At 39.0% G+C, this 15,743-nt stretch overlaps 1 protein-coding gene across 5 annotated transcripts in view; it reads right to left on the reverse strand.

Moving 5' to 3' along the window:
* Positions 1 to 15,743, reverse strand: part of LRRC7 (leucine rich repeat containing 7) — a 594,014-nt gene that overhangs the window by 162,863 nt on the left and 415,408 nt on the right. For all 5 annotated transcript variants that reach the window (XR_012475461.1, XM_074221205.1, XM_074221202.1 and 2 more), the window contains exon 9: positions 4,990 to 5,064. Coding sequence is in view for 4 of the 5 variants with exons in the window: in XM_074221205.1 (XP_074077306.1) it covers positions 4,990 to 5,064 (75 nt within the window). In the remaining variant the exon portion in view is untranslated. The remainder of the gene's footprint in view (positions 1 to 4,989; positions 5,065 to 15,743) is intronic.

Here is a 15,743-nt window from a genome sequence, read left to right on the forward strand (position 1 = left end):
ATTTGTAAGTTCTTCAAATGTTAAATCCTTATAGAATGAACGTGAATGGCCATACAAACAGAGGAGCTGAAGTCTCTCTATAAATGAAGCTATAAGACAATGAGAAATGGAAGGATGGATCACAGGTTCTCCTTGGAAAGGTAGATAAAGAAGATCCTTTTGTTATACAAGAAAAGAAGCAAGGATGATCAGCTCATGGGACATTCAGACATATATTGTGATGCTCATTATAAGTATTGGAAAAAAATCACAAATATACTGCAGCTTGTGTGCCAAGATTTGTGATCGGCCCTGAGAAGGTTGAAAAATTTTATGAAGCACTTAGTACAAATCTCCAATTTATATCAACATATAATTTAATCTTTGGTCACTAGGAGGCAAAGGATGAAAGGAGGAGGAGGAGGAATTCAAAAAATATGTTGGGAACTCTTGATTCCAGAGTAAGAAACAAGAAAGCTGGAAGTTTTATGAATCATGAGAAGATCTATTTCTTTATATAGTGGATACTTTATTATTATTCTAAAGGACTGTGAGGTGCTCACTGTGACCAACATCAAATAACTTTAAGAATGAAGTTGATTATTTATTGACAGAAAACAAATGGATACAGAGGTGAGAATCATCTGTGAATCAATTTTCTCTGTATATTAAGAAGAGTAATTCATTAGATTTAAGAAACACACAAATATCAAGTTGAAATGAAAACCAAACTACTGATATGTCATTTTTGGCAACTCCAAATAAAATGTATTTAAATATTTTGTTGATGCAAAACTAAATGGGAAGTGCATGGAAAGGAGAAGTAGCCACTGAGATTATTGCTAATTCTCAAGGAAATTTTATTGGTGTAAATCCACTGTCACAAGGAAAAGACTGAAAAAGCCTTATTCAAGTCCAAAGACTTGATCTACCTGCCAAGGAAAGAAATATTTCAGTCACATGCAAGACTAATTTAAAACAAAATCACTTCTATAATATTACAGAGGAAGACTTTGGACTATGAAAACAATGATCCTCTCAGAAAATATCAAGGGTCAGTGGAGGGCTCTTGTTTAAAGTTTAAAGAAAGTTTAAAGACAAGTTTAAAATTTAAAGGAAGTCTGACAAAGGCCTAAATGAAGTCAGATCAGCCGCAAGAGCATGGAAGCTCCAGCTTGGTACAAACAGAAGAAAAATGGACGAGCCTTGTCAAGAGTTTATTAACAAAATGTTTTTTTCTATCAAGAATGGAGTCATCCTATTTGGACTTTAAACTCCTTGTCCCTCAGGGGAAGTAGAAATGGTCTAAAATAAAGGTGAAAATTGCAGCTATTCTAGGTCAACTGAACAGAGATGACAATCCTTGTGAAAGTCATACAATTTTTCTGGTTTTGAGGAGCTGATATGCAAAATAAATGCTCAGAAATAATCAGGAAGCTCTCTCAAAGAATGATTTAAAAATGTTCAATAACTACCAAACTGATCCCTACTTTTTCACCTTTATAAAATCTAAGAAAATAATCTGCACACTTATCCAGAGCATCCTCGATAACAAAAGCTTGAGAAGAGAAAACGTGAGTTTTTGAAAATGATCCTTTATATCAGAATTATATATTTAGAGTTAAATAATTTCCAAGGTAGACTAAAAAGTTTAGACCATATAACACACCACTATGCTTATTAGAACAGAATGCCACATTAAAGACTCTTCCAATAAGCTGACCCCTTTGAATATATTAAAATTATTCAAGTCTTCCTTCAAAAATGTAATAATGAAATTGCTCTATTTCCTGACCCTCTGATCATTATGATTACTATGGAGGGAGGCACAAAACATAATGTTTCTCCTCACTATTTGCCTCTGTTAGAGAACAGGCCCAGTGCAGAATTCAAATGAAAGAGGAATTCTCTATAAATGGTGAGTTCTTCAAATGCTCCTGGTGGCAGATGACATTGTTCTACTTGCTCTAAGCTCCAGAACATTTTAGAGCCTCCTAGAGGGGATTCACATTCACTAAAAAAGTTTGGCTTATCTACACAAGGGAAGCCCTAGTAATGGAGAATGTCTATGGTTCCACTGATGATATATGCATCTGGATTTACAGTCAGCCTATAGAACTTGATGATCAATATCTCTATATTGGATAGTCATCACAAATGGACAATGAACAGCGCCCAGACTTCAATTGGGTAATGAGCTTGATTTCTTTGACAAACTGCCAAATTCTTTTAATGTCTCCAACTTTCTCCTTGAATCAAAGGCTAATATTTTAAATATCAGTATTTCGCTGGTGATTTTTTATGGAGAACCAGTTTCCAAAGAATTAAAGTTGGTCATTCATCTTTATGGAGAGGTACATGATGAACACATATAGATTGTAATGCATTATCCTTAAGAATTGAACAGAAATCGTGATGCCAAGGATATTGTCAGAGAGAAGGTAGCCTGGTCATCTAGCAAGAGGGAGGGACCATCCACTTGTATCCATGCGAGGCCAAGAGTTAGAAGGGGGCCTTTCCTTAGCATTCTGGTAGACTCCTTGTGTAGGACTGATGGGAGGAGAAAACCTGATCTGTATCTTTAAAGAATATAGTACTCCATCAACTCATTGAGATTAAGGGATAAGGCTTTTGTTTTGGTTTAAAAGCATCTCCTGATCCAAAGAGTCCTAGACTTACTGAAATAAATATTGACATTTCTTTGATTGTAAACAAAGGTATGATAAACAGGACAAAATAAAGGACAGGACTTTTTTCTGCCTTTGAAGACATATTTCCTGTGGAAAGAGTGGATCCACTTACTGATATCGTACTAAGATCTCCTTGAGAGGGAGAAGAAGTATCTTTGGCCCAGGTATACTTTGAACCATTTTTACATCATTGAGAATGACTGACTGGGTTATGATTATTAAAAACTGAGTTATATCCCTGAACAGAGACCTCTGAAAGAGTTCAAAGAGATGTGGCAGGGAGATGAGAGACCCAAAAGAACTGTGCATAGATAGATTTAACAGACAGGTGGGTCCTTGGGACCAGGAAGCCTGCCTATCCAAATAGTTCTCCCTTTGGGGAAATGCTTATTTCTGCAGATGGCAACTGTACTTTGTAGAGAACTTTCAAGTCATGTCTGGAGAGAAGGGGTGGGTTTCCTGAACATGTCCTATGTTCCTGGACTCAGTTTCCTCAAGAGAAGTTTACCTCAAGGGTCTGCTTGAAACCTTTTGAAGAGTAAGAATTCCTCTGTAGTGTGAAACCAAGTCACCTTGCAAGAAAAAGACCAATGTGGTTCAGAAGTTAAAAAAAGGAGAAAGAGACTATTTGGAGAAATCTGGATCTTGGCTTCCATTCTACTTGGTTCTTTGGGGTATCTAGTTCCGCTGGCAAGGAGGGGTTGACTGCCTGACAATAGCAAGCATGCTGACATTCATTTCAAGAGAGACCCAATCCCAGGGAGTTACTCTAAGTCCAGAGAACTGGGTCAGTACTTCTGGGAAGGGAGAGCTCCCAGGAACACGAAGGGTCATTTATGTGCTTCCCTTTCAGTCTGAGTTTCATGATGGCGATACAAAGGGAAGCAGGACTACTGGAGCATCAGGAGAATTGTCTTGACTGTTTATAAACTGCTCTGACTTGGTTTTTTTTTTTATAGATTTTTTTCCTGCAGGGCAAAGCAAAAACTGCAGAATTTTACATAAAAATTGAGTACTTAAGTGGGAGCTGAGAGACATTCCTATCCAAATATGTGGCAATCTAGTCACAAATCATATTCTGACAATCCCAGTGGACACTAAGGGTGGCGGTATCTTTGAATTAGATATAGAGCCTATTTGATGACATTTATTAAGTGCCTACTATGGGCAGAACAATCTAGTAAGCATCATATACACTCAAGGTTATGAATTTAAAGCTGGAATCTATCCCTCTATCTATCTATCTGCATTTATACAGCCATCTAATTTAATCTAGATATATAAAAAATAGACCTATTTTCCCATTATGACTAGCAGGGTTAGTAGAAAAGAGATTTTCAGATTAGGGAAGTAAACTCTGTGTCATTCTAAGAGCCATCTTTTTAATTACACTTATAATTATACAAAAGGAGAATAAATTTGATGCTGGTTTTATCTACATTTCCTAAAATTTTTGCTCACATTATTCCATAACATGGGACAAGGAATTCATCTCTGGAACATGCTGAATGGGTAATTATTACAATAGAGGAGCTATTGACCATTTTAAATATTTCATGCTTAAATACTGAAACTGCACTTAGGACCATCATAATAGTGCACTCAGTGGACTGAAACTCTCCCAGGTCACAGGACGAACCAACAAGGTAAATTAACAGCTGTAGCTTCACTTAGGAGATAGTACAACATTGCCCTTTAAGTCAATGAAGAATCAAATTCTTTGATATTTCATCTACCTTGATTAAATTTTGGCTCAGATCATAATCAGAATTTCAATATCGAGTCTAAAGGAAGTAGATGGAACCCAAAGAGTGATGTTGTTTTAGAGACAGGAAAGAAAAATAGTAAAGAATTTCTGATTAGCTTTAAGGATTATGGTTCATTTTCTAGACCTTAAGGCATCTTGTGAATTGAGGAAACTTGATGACATTTCCAAGGCCTAATCATTAAATAAAATTTTCTCAATTGATCACATGCTCATCCATGAGTATATAGACAATTTATTTTTCATTTGGTAACAATACATTCTCCAACTTTTGGAAACAGGGGTAACATCAACACAGTTAAATGAGCTACTCCAAAGAGAATTAAGACATGGATCATTCATACAGTTTTAAGCACATGCACAGAATAACTAAAGAACTAAAACTAAATCAGTGGAATTTTTTTTTCAGTTAAACATCATTATGTTTTTTATCAAAAATGACTTTAAAATTCTTATACAAATAGAATCTATTATGGTTAATTGATAATGTATCATTTAAGTCATATTTCTCTTAAATCACATATAAAAAGCATTGCATAATATAAACTTACATACCCCAGGAAGTGTTTGAAGTGCATTATTGTCCATCCATAATTCCCGTAGGTTTTGGATTTGTTCCAGAACCTCAGGCTGCAGGAAAAAAGAAAGAATCTAATGAATGCCCAATTATGACAACATTCAATAGAATTTTTTTTATTAGTTTTTGCAAGGCAATAGGGTTAAGTGGTTTGCCTAAGGCCACACAGCTAGGTAATTATTAAGTGTGTGAGACTGGATTTGAACCCAGGTACTCCTGACTCCAAGGCTGGTGCTTTATCCACTACGCCACCTAGCTACCCCCTATTCAATAGAATTTAACTGAAGAAACAAATGGCTGGATGTCAGGCACCAGAAGAAACAAGACTGGGTCTTGGGTGCATTTGTGTTCAGTTTATTATTTTTTTATTATATTTTATATTTATATGTTATATTATATTTATTAAAGTATTATCTGAGTACATCTAAAGGAAACCAGTAGTTTATTTTTGACCATGCCCTTGAGTTTTCCAGTAAACTTTGAATTTCAGAGGCTAGAAGTAGCCCCCCAAATTCTCTTAATATTTATGGCCAACTGGGAGCTTTTCCAAAAGTTTCCTTTCCCCTGGAAATATCCAAGAAAAGAACAGAAAAACAAAAAACAAGTCATAGCGATGATTCATTGTCAACCTAGAAATCTTATCCATTCTTTCCTCCATTCATTCACCCTACACAGGTCATGTGAGAAACTTAGTGACATTCATGATATTTATGATTTTTGTAGCAACTAAGTCTTTTCCACGAGTTTCTCTCCCAGAAACCCCGGGGGGGCAGTAGTGCAAGTCTTGTGGCATCTTTGCTTTTCATGAGGACCCTGAAGTGTCAGTGATCATAGAACAACTGAGTGTCAGACTCAGGATTTGAACCCAGATCTTTTGAGTTTCCACCATACTGAAATATCTAAAACAAAACTCCCCCACCCCAAACTGAAAACTTAAGAAACAAAACCTGGAGTGAATGTCTGCTCAGGCTCCTAACAATAGTTTCTTTTAATATAGAACTTAATACAAAGTAAGTTTTATATATCTTATATATAAATACAATAACCTAGTGAGAGAAGAACAAACATTGTATTTCTTTCCAAAGCTTAATATTATTCTTTTATTTAAATCTTGTTGATGTATTTTGTTTAGCTCATGAGCACTTCTCAATAACTTCTCTTCATAATACTTTCTACTACCAAAAAACAAAAGATAAACCAAACCATGAGGTGGTATACCAGACAGAAGGCAAGTCCTCCTCTGTGGCCTTTCTAATGGGAGAAAGGAGTTAGGTCTGGAATCAACATGGATCATTGCATTGGATCTGAATTCTGTAATCTGGTGTTGTCTTCATTTACATTATCATTATCATTGCTTTTACTTCCCTTCTAATTTCTGCCCTTTGCTTAGTCTAAATCGTATTTCATAAAAGCCTTCCCATGTTAACATGGAATTTTTCATGCTCATTACGTCAATGGCATTCCATCTCAACCATATTCCATAGACTGTTTTAGCTACTTCCCAACTACTGAGTGCACACTCTGTCTTTTTTCTGTTTTACTTTTGTTTATTGTTGCTATAAATATTTTGGTGCACCTGTACCTTTCTTTTTGTTCTGAACTTCCTTATATGCCTTGTTTATGTAGGTCAAAGAGTTTGAAAGAGTTGAGAAATTCTAGGCTCATCATTCCAAATTGTGTCCCAGAATGGTTAAATGCCTCCTGACAGTGTGTGAGTCCACAACTCCTCCAACATCATGAATTCTGTCTTTTACCATCTTTGTTAATTTAATGGGGATGAGATATTACATATTTACATTTCTCTCTGTGAATTAGAAATATTTTTCACATGGTGGTTCCTAGCATTTCTCTTCCACTTTAGCCATATAAAAATATTCAGATTTAGAATAACAGGATTTCAAAGAGAAAGGACTTTTTATTTGCTTTTGTTTTTGCAAGGCAATGGGGTTAAGTGGCTTGCCCAAGGCCACACAGCTAGGTAACTATTAAGTATCTGAGATCACATTTCAACTCTGGGTCCTCCTGACTCCAAGGCCGGTGCTCTATCCACTGTGCCACCTAGCTTGCCCCAAGAAAAAACTTCTAACCATTTAGTCTAAACCAGAAATGAATAAGATTCCTCCAAACAATATGCTTGCCAATTGGTCATTCAATCTTTGTTTAAAGACTTTCAGTGAGAGGGAACCTACTACTTCTTGAGGCGGCACACAACTCCAATAGCTCCATTTGTTAGGAAGCCTAAACTGGCTTTTTTACCTCGTTTACCCATAATTCCTGTTTCTGCCCTCAGAGGTCAGAGAACAAGTCTAATTTCTCTTCCAAGAAGCAGTCATTCAGATATTTGATGATAGCTCTATGATATTGCCATTTTTTGGTCGTCTTACCCTCCTTTATCTCTAACTCTCCATCATTTTCCTTACATGCTACTTATGTCATGGGATCTGGCTAAGGATTCTAAGAACCCACACTTGGAACTGGAGAGGATCCCAGAGGTTACCGCGAACAGCCCCATCACTTTGTGATGATTTACAATGGTTATTTTTTGGATAACAAATACTGAGACCCAGAGAAATGAAAAGACTCCTGAGATGTCACAGATCCACTAACTCCAAATTGTCATCCTTTTCACACTGTATTATGTTTCACAGTGTTTACTTTGCCTTTGAAGTATTCCAAAGCTTTGAGTCTTTCCTCTAAAAGAATAGAGTTTAGAAATGAACACAATGGAACAGATGTTCTCTGATCAGAGTACGGTGAGATGACTCCCTCCATTGACCTAAAAGCTCTTTCTCAGATCCAAGATTGCGTGGGCTTCCTGACTGCCATGTCATACACATATTAGGCTTTCTATACACTTCAGATACTTTTTTACATATATTTCTATCTGATCATTCCTTTTTTTATCCGTTACTTGTGAGCTTGAAGTTTTAGACATAAGTGCAAGATTTCACCGTTACCTTTGTTAAATGTCATCCCCTTGGATTCGACCCAATATTCTAGTCGGTCAAGGGAGTCTGGCTAATTTCCAGGGTATGAAGTTGGTTATTTGTTCAAGTTTACACCATTGGCATCTCTGAGAAGTATTCTGCCTATGCTTTTGGGTATCTCACTGACAAAACTGAGAGAACTCTAGAGCTCCATTAGAGACCTTCCAAGAGATCAGGGGGTCTACTGACAGCACCGACCCTCCGATGCTTGGCACAGAGCCTAGTCCTGTGCTATGTGGCTAATACATGCTGGCTGATTAGCTAAGGACTATTATTAAAGCCAAGGGGAAGCATGGTACAGCATCTCATTTTGATTGTGGGTCACTTTCTACATCTGATGCTTCTCAAGCTGTATGTTCATAAGTAAGGTTCTCTGAGCCTCCTGAAATCAGTAAAAATGATGAAAGTACAAGTGGTTACTAAGTTAGATGATATGGTCTTTGTCAGGTGAAATCACAAATCCCCAATACACTGACTTATTATTAATAGCCCTAATATCATTATTTTAATGTTTCAAGGATCCTTGGTTTTGTCAGAGTTGATAAACTTCCACCTACACAGGTTCTAAATCTCTTCTCATCGGAGTTTATAGTTCATCACAATAATTGTAACAGATTATTTGGATAGATTACCGCTGAAGTCTTAAATAAATGGACTTCCTTAAGCCATCTGGCATATGCCATATTATTGACATTTGTTAGCTGTCCAGGAGATGAAAACTAATTTTTATACTGACATAAGAAAAATTGTTTATGAGTGATAATCTTTCTTAACTGCAAGTATGTGTATCTTTAATGGATGTCAAATAAAGTGATATAATTCAGTAACCACACAGAGCTAATTTAGTCCAACCCTTCCCTGGAGAATGAAAGCTCTCTACGTTCTACCTGACAAGGGTCCAGTCATCCTGCCTCTACCTGAAGACTTTCTGTGTACAACGGCTTCACAGCTGATTCTTCATTTCTTTGGACTGATACAATTGTAAGGGAGCACTTGGGCACATTGAGCTCCAATCTGCCCCACTTTCACTTCCATTCAGTGGTCCCAGTTGTGCCCTCAGTGATCAGCAGACTAGGTTTAATTCACCTTCAAATGAAAACCTTTTAGATGGCTGAAGATACTCATGGCCTCCCTTGTCCCTGCTTCTCCTCCCTTGCGCCAATCTACACTTCCTTATGCTGTCAGGGACTTCAGGATGAGCTGGTTTGTACCACTGGTGCTATTTTCTTCTATAGTGGAAAATTGTTGTCGTGTGTGTGTATGTGTGTGTAAATATATACAATATGTGAATATATAAAAATAAAATCAATAATACATATAATATATAACAAATAACAGAAATTATATAATATACATATGTAATATTTTTATAAAATAAAACAAATAATACATATATGCAGGCATATATATGTGTATGTATGTATAATTAATTTACCTATATAAACACATAAATGTATATACAGATACATAATTCTACACACAAAAATATATATACATATGTGATTTAATTGCTTAAGGCTTCCCCCACTAAGAGCACCAGATGCCAGAGAAAATGTAATATCACACATTCATCTGAATCTGTCAAAAGCTAGCAGTCAAAGTTAAGAGAAAAGAAAAGGAAACATATAAATGTAAATAAGGAGACAGAAGTGGGGTAGGAAAAGCACATAAGAACAAAATCCAACTCCAAGGACAAAAAGTAGAAATAATTTCATACCTAGCAATTACATGAGATTTGAAGTCACTTTGTTTTGCTATCAATGATATGAACTGGAAAATAGAGGTTTCCCAGTATCTCAGAGGTGGGAGGACTCCGTGGGCTTCTCGCCTAGTCTTCCTGCCCCTGAACAAGAGCTGCCACAACACCGCCCCTGACAAGTTCACATTCAGATCATACGAGACTGGAGGAAACGGAGTCTAAGAAGGCCTCAAAGTGCCACGCTCTGAGACTGAGCCACAGGGAAAGAATTGGAGGTACTAAGATGCAAATTTTAATTTCAAAGGAAAATGAAAACATGTCCTTGTAATTATATTTAAAGCGCAGTATTAAATTGCTAATTTAATAGCATCAGTTAAAGTACCTGTTCTTACCTAGTGTATTTCCTTTACCTCTCAAGAAAGCCCTTACCACAAGGAGTTGCTCAGTCTCCTTGGGGATCCCAGTATTTCAGTGCCTGCCTTTCCTCAGAGCCTCCAGACCCTCAGCACCCCACTATGCCTTCTCCCTCGTGCTGTCATGGGTCCATTGGCCCTGCCCCATGTGTCCTGTCAACACCCCCTCTTGCCCTTGAATCAGGGAGACCTCGGTCTGGACCCTACTTTAGGAACTGATGAGGCCCCTCCAGCGGCAATTCTGGAAGCTTTCTCTGTCTCTTCCTCGTCTATAAGAAAGGAAGAGGTTTGGTCCCAATGCCCTCTGAGGTCCTCTCCTCCTCTAAATCCGCAGCCTCCTGTCACCCGGCCCTCTACCCGCCTTGGTCCCTGCATCACACGGGTTTATCCTACTCCCCCACCCTCATCAGTGACCACGGCCCAGGTCCTGGTGAAGATTTGATCCGCTCCCCAAGGTTGCCTGTTCTTCTGGCGCTCACCTGCATGGCTTCCTGCTCTACCTGAGCCCCACCATCCCCTCAACAGTGGAGCCAAGAAGCCTCCAGCGAGATGTTTTCTTCCCACCCAGCCGAGGGCTGCTGGCGAGAGCAGGGCCATGGAGCTACAGAGCCGCCAGCGGAGGAGGGTGGACGGGGGAGAAACTGAGGCAGGCAGAGCGACCAGGCCTGAGGCAGCGAGGGCGCAGCAGGCGGGCCCGTGTCGGAGGAGAAGACGGCACGTGGAGGGATGGGGGGGAGGGACTGACCAGGGATGGGGTTGGGACGTAACTGACAGGCTTCAGCCCCTGGATTTGGGGGTAAAAGACAGCGAGGAATGGGGGTGTCTCCTGGGATGTGAGCCGGGAGGCTGGCCTTGCCCTCTGCAAAAATGGGGACATTCATTAGGGGTCTCTGGCTCTCCTCTGCCTATAGGTAATATCGGTCTCTCTGTCTCATTCTCTCACCTCCCTCCAAATCAGAGTTCTTAGTCTACAGAATAATTTGAGGACCAGAAGCCTTTTGGTTAATTTTGGCAAATTTCATGAATTTCTGCAGGATTAGTTTAAAACTTTGTGAAGGGCAGATCTGGAGGCAGAATTATTCTTCCATTAACGAAAATCCTGATTGCTTTCTCCGTGTCTTCCTGTCAAATGTAGCTATACACCCTGTCTCCTTTCCTGAGTTAATTTTGTTAGAACTGCAAAGGTTAGCCCCTAAAGGACTGAATCAGTTTTCATTTTGCAAGAGATTATTTTTCCTCGTTTTTAATTCACGTATTGACTGCTCTGAAATGCTTTGCCTTCATTTCCCCCGGCGTAGAGGCTAGAGTGCTGGATGAGAGTCTAAAAGATTTGGACTTCAATTGCATCTGGGACACTTACTAGCTGTGCCATCCCCAGAAAGCCACTTACTCCCTCTATTGGCTCCTTTTTCTACTGTCCATAAACATGCTCATGTCTCACCAATCTAAACAATTCTCACTTGATCTTTCTTTCCCTCCTTCTTGTGATCCCGAATCTCAGAAGGTCACTTGTGTCGGCAAGGCACCTCCGTCCTCTCAGCCTCCTCACTCCCTACAGCTCAGCTTCTGGTCTCCCTATTCCACTCTCCAAGACGAGTGATCGCGTAATTGCTCATCTCCAACTCTCATTCTTCTGGACCTGGACTAACCTCTGGTCTGGCTGGTCACTCTTTCCTCGGATTTTCTCTGTTTTCAAGACACTACTCTCTCCGGGTTCTCTTCCTCCCTCTCGGCTTTCTCCTCTTCGGTCTCTTACTGATCGCCAGAGCTCATTTCAGGTGTCCCACAGGGTTCTGTCCAGATCCTTTTCTCTTCTCTCTCTCCATACTGCTTCATAAGGGGATCTTGGCAGCTTCCTTGGATTTAATTATCATCTTGATGATGATATTATTCTCAACTCTATCTCTTCTGCCCTAATCTGTCTTCTCACCTCCACTCTCCCGTCTCTAACTGCCTATCAGACATCTAAGACCACATGTACTCTCAGTACAGAGGAAATATTTAAGAATGTTTGTTGAACTGACACAAAAGTACACCTCTAGGAAGCATCAGAGGATGAAGAATGGCGAAAGCTGGCAGTGCCAGCTTTGACAGAGAAGGCTGTCCAGTAGTTCTCTTAAACTCAGCCTATCCAAACAGAACTCATTCTCTTTCCCTCTAAATCTTCCTCACTTCCAAATTTTTCTATTTCCACGGAGTAACACCCTCACCCCCTTCCTCATTAATCCAGAGACATGGACCAATTTGTTGTTTCACTATTGGGAGACTTCATTTATTGGATCATGGTTTTTCTTTTTTCTTTTTTTGGCTATCCCTGTTCAGAGAGGGTTTCCCTCCTCATCTTTGCCTCCTGATTTCTTTGGCTTTCTTCATGTCCTGGTTAAATCCCATTTTTTTTTATAGGAAGTCTTTCTCAATCCTCTTGAATTTTAGTGCCTTTTCTCTAGTAATTATTTCCTGTCTTTCCCATGTTTAACTTGTTTGTACATATTTCTTTGCTTTTTGTCTTCCTCATTAGGTGGTGAGTTCCTTGAAGGCATGTTTGGCTTTTTGCCCTATTTTGAACCCTCCAGGGCTAGGCACATCCAAGACACCTAAGGAATGCTTATTGATTGGTTGATTCTGCATTTTAATTACCTCAAATTGCAAAATGATTATAATGACACGTCCCAAAGAGTTGTGAATATATGAAAATACTTTTCATATCTTATTAATTTAAGTTATTATCATTGTAATGACATTTAACAAGGCTTGTTAAATCCCTGAAATGTCAAGAGATGTATCATAAATCCCTTAACATACTGGGTCAGTCTCCCATGGAGAATCATTGGTGGGACATGGACAAGAACATGGACGGCAGTTGTGGATGGGTTATTATTGGCCCTAGTGGAGGGCATGTCCACATCAGCAAAATCACAACACCATAGAAGAATTGAAGTAATCAAATCTAATGCTTTAGAAATGCTATTGATTTGTAGATAACTATAGCAAAGATAACAACAAATCCTTAGGTTATACTCATCTACGAAGTGCACAAAACAGTTTTATGTTATATATTGATAGGAGATATGATTTACCCCTCCATTCAAGAGCACAAAATATAATCACAATCTATTGATGAGGTGTTGACCTAACTGTGGAAATAAGTCTTTTCCCTGGCTTCTTTATGGAACATGAAGAACATCTTCTGATAAAAATAAGGGAAGAGCACAGGTTGGCTGATCCAACAGATTTATCAAGCCCATCTGTACTTTAAATCATCTCTGGGGAGTTTGAGAGATTTCCTCTTGCAAGACAAGACGTGGAGGAAAAACCATGTGAGAAGGATTCATTATTGGGGAATGATAAAAGGGTTCCCTCTTTCCTGATTCCCAAGCCTCTCCATCCATCATGATACCACTTTAAGGTAGATGTCCTAGGTAAAAGAGGGACATATTGCAGACAGATATGCAAACAGAGTCTATCACTTGAAGAAACAAATTTGAAGAGCTAGTTGACTGCAGAAAAAAAGCTATTCCCTTAAGGAGTAAAGTTGGGTTAGCAATGATGCAGACCACCCAGAAGCACCCTAACGTGGAAAGAGTGAGACCAATCAAGCAACAAATTTAGTAGACGCTATTCTTAATCAGACCCTTTGTGAGGACTCTACAAAGACCAAAAGGACTTCCAGGTCTTGCAGTCTCTGAAACTATAATTTGCTGTACTAGTATGGAAAGAAAGGAGAGGGAAGAGGATAAGACATTTACAGAGTACCCACTCTATAGAATACCAGCCATTGTGCTAGGTGGTTTTTTTTTTTTTTTTACCTTATTCTCCCTTATAAGAACCCTGGGAGATTCCAATTTTGCAGTTCAGAAGCTGGAGGCACTCTGAAGTTAAGTGACTGACCCAGAATCACACAGTTAAATGGCTGGATTTGTATTTAGGTCTTCCTGATTTCAGGGTCAGCATTCTATCCATTATGGTAACCAGACACCTCTTGTATCCGACACAAGTGTATCTCTTATAGAAAGCATTCTGGGATGGATGTTGTGATATTTCTAGAAGAGTATAACCAATTTTCATGGGAGAAAGTTTTATACCTGCTCCCCTACTTAGAGTATTTGGGTAAACGTTTTTGCCAAGAGCCAGTTGGGTTTCCTGACTAACTGAGGAAGAGAAACACATTGGTAGTAGGGGCTCATGAGTGATAGCTTAGAAGTATAGTCCCCCCTCCCCCAGGATCACCCCTAGAATCTGAAGGAGCATCCATCCTGTGCCAAATATCCCCACATAGTGTTGCTCATCAGTGCTTGATGACTGCAAAATAAGTGAGATATTGAGAAGTTCCTGATAATGAGTTATTCATTTGTTCTTATCACACAGATGCTTTTCCCCTCAGACTGTTCCTGAGAAAATCTGTTCTGTCAGTGAAACCATCAGTGAAAGATGAAGAGGAATAGGTATCTTTTGCTGTTCTCTCTCATTCCAGTGTCTCTGTAACCAGGCTGGCTGACCTGTTATTAGCTGCAGGTCAGCTATCAATAATATATAACTAAAATTGTTCCTGTCTAAATGATCAAAATCTTGGACAGTGACATTGGAGGAAAGAGAATGGAGAAGGAATAGTCTTTTGTCTCTGACACTTAACGATCTGTGTGGGTTTGAACAAGTCACTCCATAGGCCCAACACAAGTTTTGTAGAATGATCAAAGATTTAGAGCTTACCTAGAGGTCATCTAGTCCTATATCTTTATTTGAGACAATGAGTCTGTGACCAATAGAGGTTAAGGGACCTACCTTAGGTTGTAGGTGGCAGAGACAGGATTTGAATATGGGTCTTCTGACCACAAAACTTAGCTCTCTTTCCACTGAGCTCTATTGCCCTTCTAAGGGCCTCAATGCCATCTAATAAAATAAGGAGACTGAATTAGCTGATCTTTTAATATTCCTTCTGCCCAGTTCTGCTCTAAGTTTCTCACCATTATGTTCTTTCATTTAGGGGACTCTTAAAGGTTGGGTTTTTGTCATTCTTGTTTTTATACAAAGACCATTATTTAAATAGGAGTTGGGTATGAAAAATGAGTGGGAGCTTAGGCTGTTCTTATTAGAGTGAATTGTCACCCTACAGAGTACAAAGAGTTTAGCCCGGGAGCTATGAGATTCATGCAGAACTATAAAAATGGTGTAGTGACAAGGAAGGGAAGAAGGGAGAAAAGGAAGGGAGAAAGCAAGTGTGTTTATTATGTTACAGGCACTGTGCTAAGCATTTACAAATATTATCTCATTTGATCCTCTTAACAACCCTGAGAGATAGGTGAAATTAGTATGCTTATTTTATAACTGAAGAAACCGAGGCAGAGTTAAGCTACTCGTCCAGGGTCACATAGTTAATAGATGTTGGATGTTGGATTTGAATTCAGGTTTTCTTGAATTCAGGTTTTCCTGATTTCAGGTCCAGTGATCTGATCTACTACCCCCCATCATGTCTGATATCTGGGCCATGATTCCTCCCTTGGCTCTATTCCCTGCTTCCTTGGCATAATTATTATATAACCTCCACCCTGCATCAATACCCTTTTCTAACAAAGGCCTTTGGTTGTTTTGGGCCTTATTCCTAAGAAAGTATCTGAGACCACTTACCCAGACATTTC

This window comes from Macrotis lagotis, chromosome 2 (genome assembly GCF_037893015.1).
Source record: "Macrotis lagotis isolate mMagLag1 chromosome 2, bilby.v1.9.chrom.fasta, whole genome shotgun sequence".
In the NCBI taxonomy this organism is placed as follows: Eukaryota; Metazoa; Chordata; class Mammalia; order Peramelemorphia; family Peramelidae; genus Macrotis; species Macrotis lagotis.